Here is a 9,859-nt window from a genome sequence, read left to right as displayed (position 1 = left end):
AGCATAGGAAATCCATAGAGATAAAAAGTTCATTAGTTGTTGCCAGGGGCTTGAGGGAGTGGGGAGCAATTGCTAATGGGTATGGAGTTTCTTTTTGGGGTAATGAAAATGTTCTATATTCGTGTTGATGGCTGCACAAATCTGTGAATATACTAGAACCATTGAGTATTTTAAATTGGTGGATTTTATAGTATGTGAGTTATATATCAATAATGATGTTTTAAAATGAAGATGAAGTAGGAAAACTGATCCTTGTCTATATAAGTAAGTAACTTTAAGAAAACCTGAATCACAGAAATGAGTTAGAAACAATAAACTGGGCAGTAATTGGACTTGCCGCAGGGGCTGGTAAAATGTTAATATTATCTAATCATTTTAGGCTACTTTACGTTTTGAAAGTATAATGTTAACAAGATCATATTATAAAAAAAGAATACCTATTTGTGTACTTTTGAGTTGTTATAACCTGCATGCATGTCTGAATATGTTTGTGTGTAGGTACACATATTCATATGTCTCATCATTGTCAAAGATGATGCTAAATGAGCCAGTTGCTGGATGACCTCTTAGCTTTTTCACACCCTGGGGGGCGGAGTTAGCTGTGTAGCTGCAGCTGTTGGTCACAAAGCCCAGGTTCCTATTTCTGGGTCAACCTCTCCACCATACAATCAGGTGACCCACAATTTGGTTCCAAGAATGCTTATCAACATTTTTCAAAGTTTGGCCAGCTGCAGATGGAATCAATTACCTGGAGCCTAGACTCAACATCCAGTGATGGGCCTGGGAGTCCACTATTTTTTTTTTTTTTTTTTTGCCACATAATGCAGCTTGTGGAATCTCAGTTCCCCAACCAGGGACTGAACCTGGGCCACAGCAGTGAAAGCGCCGAATCCTAACCATTAGACCACCAGGAAACTCCCTGGGAATCTGCTATTTTAACAAGGCTCTCAGGAGATATAATCTGCACTCAGTTTTGGGAGCCCCAGCTCTGGGCACCTCTTCCTGGCTGATGTAGAGTAGCTGAGTTTGTCTTTGGTTTCACAGCCCTGTTCACATTCTTCCTGTTCACCAGGGTGAGAGTAGTGTGCCTCCCTATTTTTAACCACAATGGGATGTCACTGAGCCTGTTGCTGGTTCTACAGGCACAGTCTACTCATAAGACTGCCTGATATTTCCATTCTATATGGGGTTTCTGCCTGTTGGAGGCCCTGATGTCTCATCAGAAGCTGCAGAAGCAGCAGACAACACATAGGTGGCTCTGCCCCTCGGCCTCATTCACAATATAGGACCTACACTGGAATCCTGGATCCTGGATTCTAGGCTCAGCTCTGTACTCTGTCCCACATTTGATGGGGGATGATGGGGAAGCCTATTAGGTCAATAATTTCCCAAGGTTGATGGAGGCTCAAGTGGTTTCCCAGTTATTGTACTTGAACGGGATGGGAAATGCACCTCTTATGAGGAAGCTCTTCTGTTTGTCGATGGGTCTCCCTGACCCTAGGACAGACAGCATTGTTAGGCCAACTCACCTGCTCATCTCCTCTTGACACATCCAGTTTGGCTCCTCCCAACATCTTTTGGATACACCTGGTTAAAATCCTTCAGTGGCTCCCCATTCCTTTTAGGGTCCAGACCACAACTCCTTCCGTGACCTACTGTTCTTGGTGATCTTTGCAGCCTCATCTCCCCCACTGTCCCCCACTTTAGGATCTGTCATACAGATCTTGCAGTTCTCTCACCAGGCCAGGCTCTCTTGCAGTGCCCTACTCTTTTTCATGTAATTAACTCTTGTTCATCTCTCTGCTCTCCAGCATCATTTCCCTGACCTCCAAGTCTGGATCAGGTCTCTTGCTTATTCATGGTCCTAGCACTCAGGGCCTTTATTAAAAGTTGTCAACTTTGAAAAGTTACCCTTGAGCAATTAAGTATTCACGACTGTAAAGTTCATTAGAGCAGCGCTCTAAATTTGCTCTCACTGCATCTCCAGCACGTAGCAAAGGGTCTGGCAGGTATTCAGTTGGATGGATTACTGGCTCCAGGAAGACGGGCCGCAACCTGGGTGGAGTGTCGAGACCTCTGGGAATCGATAAAAGTAGATCCAGAGCAGCTACACCTATACGTCCTCAGAACTGGGGGCATCGGTCTGCGGGCCGGGTGCCCGGGGAATTCCAAGGCCAAGGACACAGTACAGTCCTGGCTGGCATCCGGCTGCCGAATTGGAGAGGGCCGCCCTTACTCCGTGCTTGGGAGGGCCTCGGTTTCCCTACTGGTTCCCCGCGGGGTGGGCCGAGAACTGCCCCTGAGGCCCCGGGGTAGACCCACTCCGGGGGCCGCCGCAGCTGCAGAAGTCTGAGGGGCCGGGCCGGGTGAGGCCGCCGCGCCCGCCGAGGGCGCTCCAGACCAGTCTTCTTGAGCAGTCGCTCGCAGCTGCGGCCCCTCTAGCTGCGGGGAGGTGGCGCAGTGCGTGTACGGAAGGCGGTGGGCGGGTCCGGCCCTCAGCGGCGGAGGGCGCCATGGTGGGTGGCGAGGCGGCTGCAGCTGTGGAGGAGCTGGTTTCTGGTGTGCGGCAGGCGACCGACTTCGCTGAGCAGTTCCGCTCCTACTCGGAGAGCGAGAAGCAATGGAAGGCCCGCATGGAATTCATCCTGCGCCACCTGCCTGATTACCGCGACCCGCCAGACGGCGGCGGCCGCCTGGACCAGCTGCTGTCCCTCTCCATGGTCTGGGCCAATCACCTCTTCCTGGGTTGCAGGTGCGGACCCCTGGCGGCTGGCTGACCCTGTCCCGATCCGCAGCCCTCCCCCAGGGCTGACCCCTGCCCAAGGCTGACCCTGCCCCCAAACTCCAACTGTACTAGAAAGGCCTAAGGCAGGTTTCCATCCTAGCCAATCCTTTGGAAAGATACTTAATCTCTCTGAGCTTTAGTTTCCTCATCTGGAAAATTAGTCGTGATGACTACAGTCTTAAAGGGTGAAAAGCACTTAGCACAGGCTGTCATCTCTCAAGAGCTCTATACATGCTAGGCGTTCGATTTGCCATTGTTATTTATATTATTATTATTACTTCAAACTGTCACCTTTGCAGAGGGCATTTTAAGCTCATTAGCTCCTTTCTTCCACATGGCAAACGTGCAGGGACAGAAACTCAGACCTCCAGTTTACATCTTCGAAGCTGAGAGAGGGAAAGAGACATACCTAAGGTCATGCAGCATCTAGCAGGATTGGTGGATTTTACCATTTATGGCAGGATGTAGTCTGCGGCCCTTGTCTTTTTCTCCCCATGTCCTAGTCTGCTGGACCCTGTAGCAAGAAGCAGTCTTTGCCTCTCTGCCTTTCCTTTTATCAAAATAACAAATGCCTTCAAGGGACTTTTTGAAATGGCGCTCCCTCTGCCACTCCATGAAGAAGGTGGCAAATCTTGAGGCTCCCACATCCTTTTATTTAGCATTTCCTGAAATTGTGTTAGGATAACCAGATGACTTGGCTTAGTCCTGGTTTCTGTGCTCCTTATGGCTGTCTGGTCACATGGTCCCTCCAGCCCTAAGCTGCTTGGTGGTTTTTTCAGATTTGAGGAGTTATTAGAACTGGATATGGGGAAGCAGTGCCTGCTGTATCCCTCCCTTTTCTCTGACTTCCAGGTTCCTCTAGTAAATTCTGGTTAACAGGATCCAAGATTAGGCAAATGTCAGAAAATTGGACAAATGAACAAATAATGTTATTCCGTTAGACCAATACTCCACATGTTCAAAAAAATAAAAAAGAATTTTGGCCCTCATATCATATCCGTGAATATATACTGCCAGAGGTACACTGCCTCTATTTTTGTAAGTCTTGTTTGTTTTGTAAATCTTAAAACACCTGCTCCATTGGCATCCCTAGTGCTGCTTCTGTATCCACATGCGCAAGAACTGTTTTCTGACTTGATGCTGAACATTATCAGTTTCCCCAGTAGTACCAAATCGTTCCTCTGAGAGTTGAGTTTATAGTCCAGCTACCTGCAATTTCTTTTTAGCCCACAGTGACAATAATTCTTCCACGGTTTTTATCTTACTACTTTTTATCGTGCAGTTACAACAAAGACCTTTTAGACAAGGTGATGGAAATGGCTGATGGGATTGAAGTGGAAGATCTGCCACAATTTACTAACAGAAGTCAATTAATGAAAAAGGTAAACAGGATTTCCAAGTGCATTTGAAATGGTATAGAGCTAACGGCCCCTGCCTTTATGATGATGTATTAGAGTATATTGTTTTCTGAATGCTCTTGTTTACTACCCCAATCTAAGCCCTTTCATTTTATTTCTCTGTAATTGGTATAAGCCTTTTCATAACTAGAGAACAACTCAGTAGATAAATTATGCATTGTTGGTAGAGTAACACATAAACTCAACCTCTTCAGTTCCTTTAGGAAAATTCTGTTTTGAGCTTTTTGCTTGAATTTTAAGAAAATGTTGGTTAGAGTGCTACAGTTTCCCACTTATTAAAAAATCTTGTTGGTAACATTAACTCAACCTTACCCCAGTCGTTGAGGACCCCACCAGACCTGTTTGGACCCTCTGACTTGCTGATGGAAATGTAGATGGAGTAATATCGTCATAGCTTTTCCCTATTCTGCCAGGCTTGTTCTGATCTGAGGCTGTGGATTTTTTACATGGTGAGCTGCTGCCTGTCAAGCCTTGAATCTGGGTCCTTTGGCTGGGGCCATGGAGAGTGTGGCAGAAGGAAGCTCAGAGGATGGGGCTGGGCGTCCCAACTGCTTTTCACAATCTCCCAAGATATGGTTTTTCTCATTTGCCCTGGTCTCCTCAGGCAACAAAATTAATTGCTTCCTCATCTCCCATAGTTTATTTCTTTAGCACTTTACCCAGACCTTTTTAAGAGCAGATTGTAAGCTTCTTGAGGGAAGAGATGGTGCTTAAGATATTAGTCCTTCTAATTCCAAAACCTAGTATAGGCATAATCCAGAGAAGATGCTCAGAAAATGCTTACAAAATTGACCAAAGCAAAAGAGTAAAGACTGCTGGCCTCTCTTATAGTTCTATTGTCAGAAACATAGGTAAGCCCTTGCTTCACCCTAGTTGGTTCTTTTTTTTTGGGAAGCTGGGCATATAAAAAGGTTCCCTTTAGGGCTTCCCTGGTGGCGCAGTGGTTGAGAGTCCGCCTGCCGATGCAGGGGACACGGGTTCGTGCCCCGGTCCGGGAGGATCCCACATGCCGCGGAGCGGCTGGGCCCGCGAGCCATGGCCGCTGAGCCTGCGCGTCCGGAGCCTGTGCTCCGCAATGGGAGAGACCACAACAGTGAGAGGCCCGCGTACCGTAAAAAAAAAAAAAAAAAAGGTTCCCTTTAGTGTGAGTGTCAGGAGCTAATCAAATCCTCAGCTGCCCAGAAAGTACTTCAGCCCCAAACAGCACACCCCGCATGATTTCAGATATTTTTCTTTAAAAAAGTATTGTTTTTTAATTGAACCTGGAATCAAAAGTTCAGGTTGTGTTCAAGGGCCTGTTTTGTTTTTAAAATCTGTTAACAAGGCTGTTGTTTGTAGCCTGGGAGCCGTTGTGAATTGGGAGTTTGTGACTTTTTGGATTCTCTTATATAATATTTTTAAAAAACCTCTAGGAAGTCCTTCAGTATCCTAGCGGTGAGGTTCCTGGGGCCCAGGCATGGGGCGTCTAGATAATTTCCAGCCACCTGATTGCCCCCCATTCGTCAGGGCAGGCAGGGAATAGGATGAGCCTTTACTTCCTGACTGCTCATGGCCGATTCTTTCCTTGGCCTTTTGGTCTTAAGGGGTATTCTGCTCTCCGTAAGATCCATTTTCACATAAATTTTGTTATACTTCTCTCTTTCCAGTCATACTGGGATATTAGAGGTCAGAACACTTCACGATATTTGGGCTTCAGACTCCAGAAGAGACTAAGGAGGTTTTGTAATTAATATGCATGTCCCTAACATTATCCATAGGCTAGTGTGAAGAAGCATATGTATGTGTGTTGAGTTTCTAAACTGTTATAAACATTGTAAAGGGGTCTTGAACCTCAGAAATATAGGGAGCCCTGTCCTGGGATGTTCATTTTTGACACTTTAATTGCACAGTGTCAGTCTCCAGAGAAGAGTCCTCAGAAATGAACTTTGGCATTCCTGAAACCAGTTCTGCCATCAGACTAATTAATGATTGGCACCTGGCTACCTGGAAGAAGCCTACAGGGAGCCTGTATTTCTATAGCGCTTGTTGATTATATATGTTTGAACTTCCTTCAAATAAGACTTATGTTTTCTTAGTAACCAAGTTTTAGACTGTTGATGTCACTGAAAATGAAGCTAAGTTGATCCCTTCTCTCTTTTTTTTTTTTTTTTTTTTTTTTTTTTTTGCTGTACTTGGGCCTCTCACTGTTGTGGCCTCTCCCGCTACGGAGCACAAGCTCCGGACGCGCAGGCCCAGCGGCCATGGCTCACGGGCCCAGCGGCCATGGCTCACGGGCCCAGCGGCTCCGCGGCATGTGGGATCTTCCCGGACCGGGGCACGAACCCATGTCCCCTGCATCGGCAGGCGCACTCTCAACCACTGCACCACCAGGGAAGCCCCGATCCCTTCTCTTTTGAAGGCTACCCTGAGAGCCCACTGGAAAGAGAGCCCTGGGAGCTTTGCAGCAGTTTTTTTTTGTCTTCTTGCCTGAGGTTTTTGCATGTAATAGATAGAGGCTGGCAAACATTAAGCAACATTGCCAGGCCAGAAACAAAAAACAAAAACAAAAAAACTTTGATGTTGAGCCATGCACCTGAAAAGGTCAGTTATAGTTCTTTGATCCTTAGCTCTAAAATTATTTTAGTTGGGTTTTGAAGCTAGCTAGCAAGTGGAAATGAATCGCCTGGCATTATTGGTATCCTGAGACTGAATAGTGAAGATAACTTAGGGACATAAGTTCTTTAAAGTAAGATTTTAAAAATACTTTATGGTTATTCTGCAGTTTTAAGGCCAGTACACCTCTGTGGTCTGTCCAACTTTTTTTTGGCAGGGGAAGGGGGATGTGGAATCTGAGAAAAGAAATGAGCATTGGTCTCTGACAGGTGGTATTTGTCAGATATTTGCAGTGTATGGTTTTTTTTTGAAAAAGGGGGATTCAGACAAATACATTGAACAGTCTCAGTTATCTAAGAGCCCTCCCTAGGTACCTACTAGCAGACTTTGTGATTAACCAACCAGCTTTACCCATTAATGAGCAATAATTAACAAAGAGCAGCAGCTCACTCAGGAATGATGTTATTACTAAGACTGTCAGAGTTTATATTTCCAAGGCATTGTCTTAAGGAGAAAGAGGAGTGATTGACTAAGAAGTTATCATTATTGGCTCAAAAAATCTGTCCACTTAATTACTTCATTTTTCCTAAAAACATTTTTTTTTAATAAATTTATTTTTATTTATTTTTGGCTGCGTTGAGTCTTCGTTGCCGCGCGCAGGCTTTCTCTAGTTGCGGCGAGCAGAGGCTACTCTCCATTGTGGTGCGTGGGCTTCTAATTGCGGCGGCTTGTTTTGCAGAGCACGGGCTCTAGGCGCACAGGCTTCAGTAGTTGTGGCACACGGGCTCTAGACTGCAGGCTTAGTAGTTGTGGCGCATGGGCTTAGTTGCTCCGCAGCATGTGGGATCTTCCCAGACCAGGGCTGGAAGCTGGGTCCCCTGCATTGGCAGGCGGATTCTTAACCACTGTGCCACCAGGGAAGTCCCCCCTAAGAACATTTTTGTCCAAGAGGGAAAGTGGCAGTATGGAAAGTGACTAAATATGAAATGTGAAAGAAGTTGGAAACACAAGTGTGCCTGCCTTTCAAGAGGTTTTTTGTGCATTATATATGGTCTTGGCAAGCTCTAAAGTAATGGAGCAGCCACTCCATTGGCGGAAAGAGATGTGATTCTAATAAGATGGCAACTATTTGTGAGTATTTAAAAAAACTTTTTTTCAGCTTATCAGATTAGTTAAGTCAGGTTTTGTCTTGTATCCTAAGATAAATGCTCCATGGAGCTACCTTTCTTTTCCCTTTATCCACAGAAATAGAAGAAGCCAGAAAAGCTCTGTCTGAGCCCACAGGCCAGTCTGTTCCCTGGTGCCCAGGCTGAGTGAATCACCTGCCAGCACCTTGAGTCAAAGACCATACTTGCAGCAGCCAAAGCCAGTGGCAACTCTTCTGCTATAGCCTTGGTCTATCCTATGGGAAATTTGAGAGATGGCTTAGGGGATTCTCTTTCCTTTTGGACTAAAGATGGTTTCTTTAGGTGATACTGCATTCTCCTAAAAAGAGAAAGCCCTCTTATATTTTGCTTTTGCTGAGGAATTTCGCTTCACTTCTCAAAGACTGGAGTGACAGGCTTAAGCTAGGAAATAGGTCATACCTTGAAAACTCTGCTTACTAAAAAGAGTCTCAGACTGATTCACTTGCACTGCTAAATGTTAAGGAAATCCATTCAAATAGAAGGTGACAGACAAAATAATTTCTTTGCACCCTGCTTAAAAGTTGTCTAAAGCCAAGTTTAAATTTACCAATGGTGCTAGAGAGTACCCAGAAAGAATATATCTGCTTCAGTTCACCACTTTTAGAAGACATGCAGTTTCTGTAGTTTCTAACAGTGTGAAATCCAGAAACCTATAACCTTCACATCTCCTAAATATCCTGACTCAATGTGAAATGTTGTAAATTACTATCTGGATTCAACTGATTTTAATTTAGAACAATAAGTGTTTATGTGATTCTGTTTTTAGAAGCCTTCACTGCAGAGCATGCCATGGAAAAAGTTATTTTTTAAGTATTTCTGTTATCACTTTAAATTGTGAACATTTATAGATCACAAGTGACAAGACAAAAAAATTAGACTCTGGCTTCCTAATGGATAGTATGGTCAGTGTTTTGCTGAATTTTCTGTATGTAAGACTACATGGTTACTAACTTTTTCTTTTTTTCCTAGCATCAAAGCTAAGGCAGAAGATTCATCACATTTTCATCATTAGTTACAGGCTTGGAAAGGAGGCTGGAATGAATATGACATTGACCTCAGCAGCTCTCTTAAGACTCTTGATATTAACAACATGTAGGAAAGAGGCAATTGGAATGAAAGGGAATCTTGTCTAGATTGGCGTTTTAAAAGTTCTCATTCTTCTAGTAGCTATCATTGTAAAAGTATGCATGGATATTTATGTATTTATAAATCATGCCCTCTTTTTTATTTTCAGGTTTTGAATGTTGGTCAAAATGTTAAAAATGCCTATTTTTTTTTTAATGTTGATGTAATAATGGCAGGTAGTGAATTTTACACTTCGGATTTTTCAACAACGTACCTTTATGTGTGATTCTGCTTTATGGTCTTTTTTCCCTGCCGACTGAGGTAAACCATATCCCTTATTTCTACCTGAAGTTTACACCATCCATGTACCCTATTGCCACACACACTTCATCTTTTTTTTAAAGAGTTGAGTGAAAATCAAATCATAGGCTTCAGGTATCTACCAGCTCATGGGAAGAGGCAGCCTATAAAAAAGCCTTATTTTAAAACTCATTGACACAAGATTCCACAGCTTGTTCCAGGCAGCCAGTTGATTGTAGGTTCTCTACAAAGCCTTCCAGGCCGCTGAATAAAGCCCATATTCTCTTTTTCTGCAGGGAGCCTGAGGCTTCGGTATTCTAGGCTTGAGGAATTGCCTTGTACAAAGTCCCTCAAGAAATACTTGCTTATTAGTGCAGTGCTGCTTTGCTCTGAAATTCTGGTTTTATTAATTTCCCCCTTTCAGTTGATGTATGTTTCTTACCCCCTCCCTGTTCCTCTTTCTTATTTAGTACCCACTCTTAAGTACTTATCTCCAGGCATAAATACAGAGA

General features: G+C 44.3%; 1 protein-coding gene across 1 annotated transcript; it reads left to right on the top strand.

The window, feature by feature from the left end:
• Nucleotides 1–2,475: 2,475 nt before the first annotated feature.
• Nucleotides 2,476–9,333, top strand: CDKN2AIPNL (CDKN2A interacting protein N-terminal like). The gene is made up of 3 exons (XM_030869613.2): nucleotides 2,476–2,752; nucleotides 4,068–4,167; nucleotides 8,952–9,333. Exons 1-3 carry the CDS (start codon nucleotides 2,514–2,516, stop codon nucleotides 8,961–8,963), a joined length of 351 nt encoding a protein of 116 aa, XP_030725473.1. The 5' UTR covers nucleotides 2,476–2,513; the 3' UTR covers nucleotides 8,964–9,333.
• Nucleotides 9,334–9,859: the final 526 nt, after the last annotated feature.

The sequence above is a fragment of the Globicephala melas genome, chromosome 3 (genome assembly GCF_963455315.2).
Source record: "Globicephala melas chromosome 3, mGloMel1.2, whole genome shotgun sequence".
Lineage (NCBI taxonomy): Eukaryota > Metazoa > Chordata > Mammalia > Artiodactyla > Delphinidae > Globicephala > Globicephala melas.
This window is presented reverse-complemented; position numbering and strand designations above follow the sequence as displayed.

Coding starts and splice junctions, on each gene's coding strand:
- CDKN2AIPNL (XM_030869613.2), top strand. CDS start 2,514: ATGGTGGGTGGCGAGGCGGCTGCAGCTGTGGAGGAGCTGGTTTCTGGT. Junction 2,753..4,067: donor CACCTCTTCCTGGGTTGCAG/GTGCGGACCCCT, acceptor TTTATCGTGCAG/TTACAACAAAGACCTTTTAG.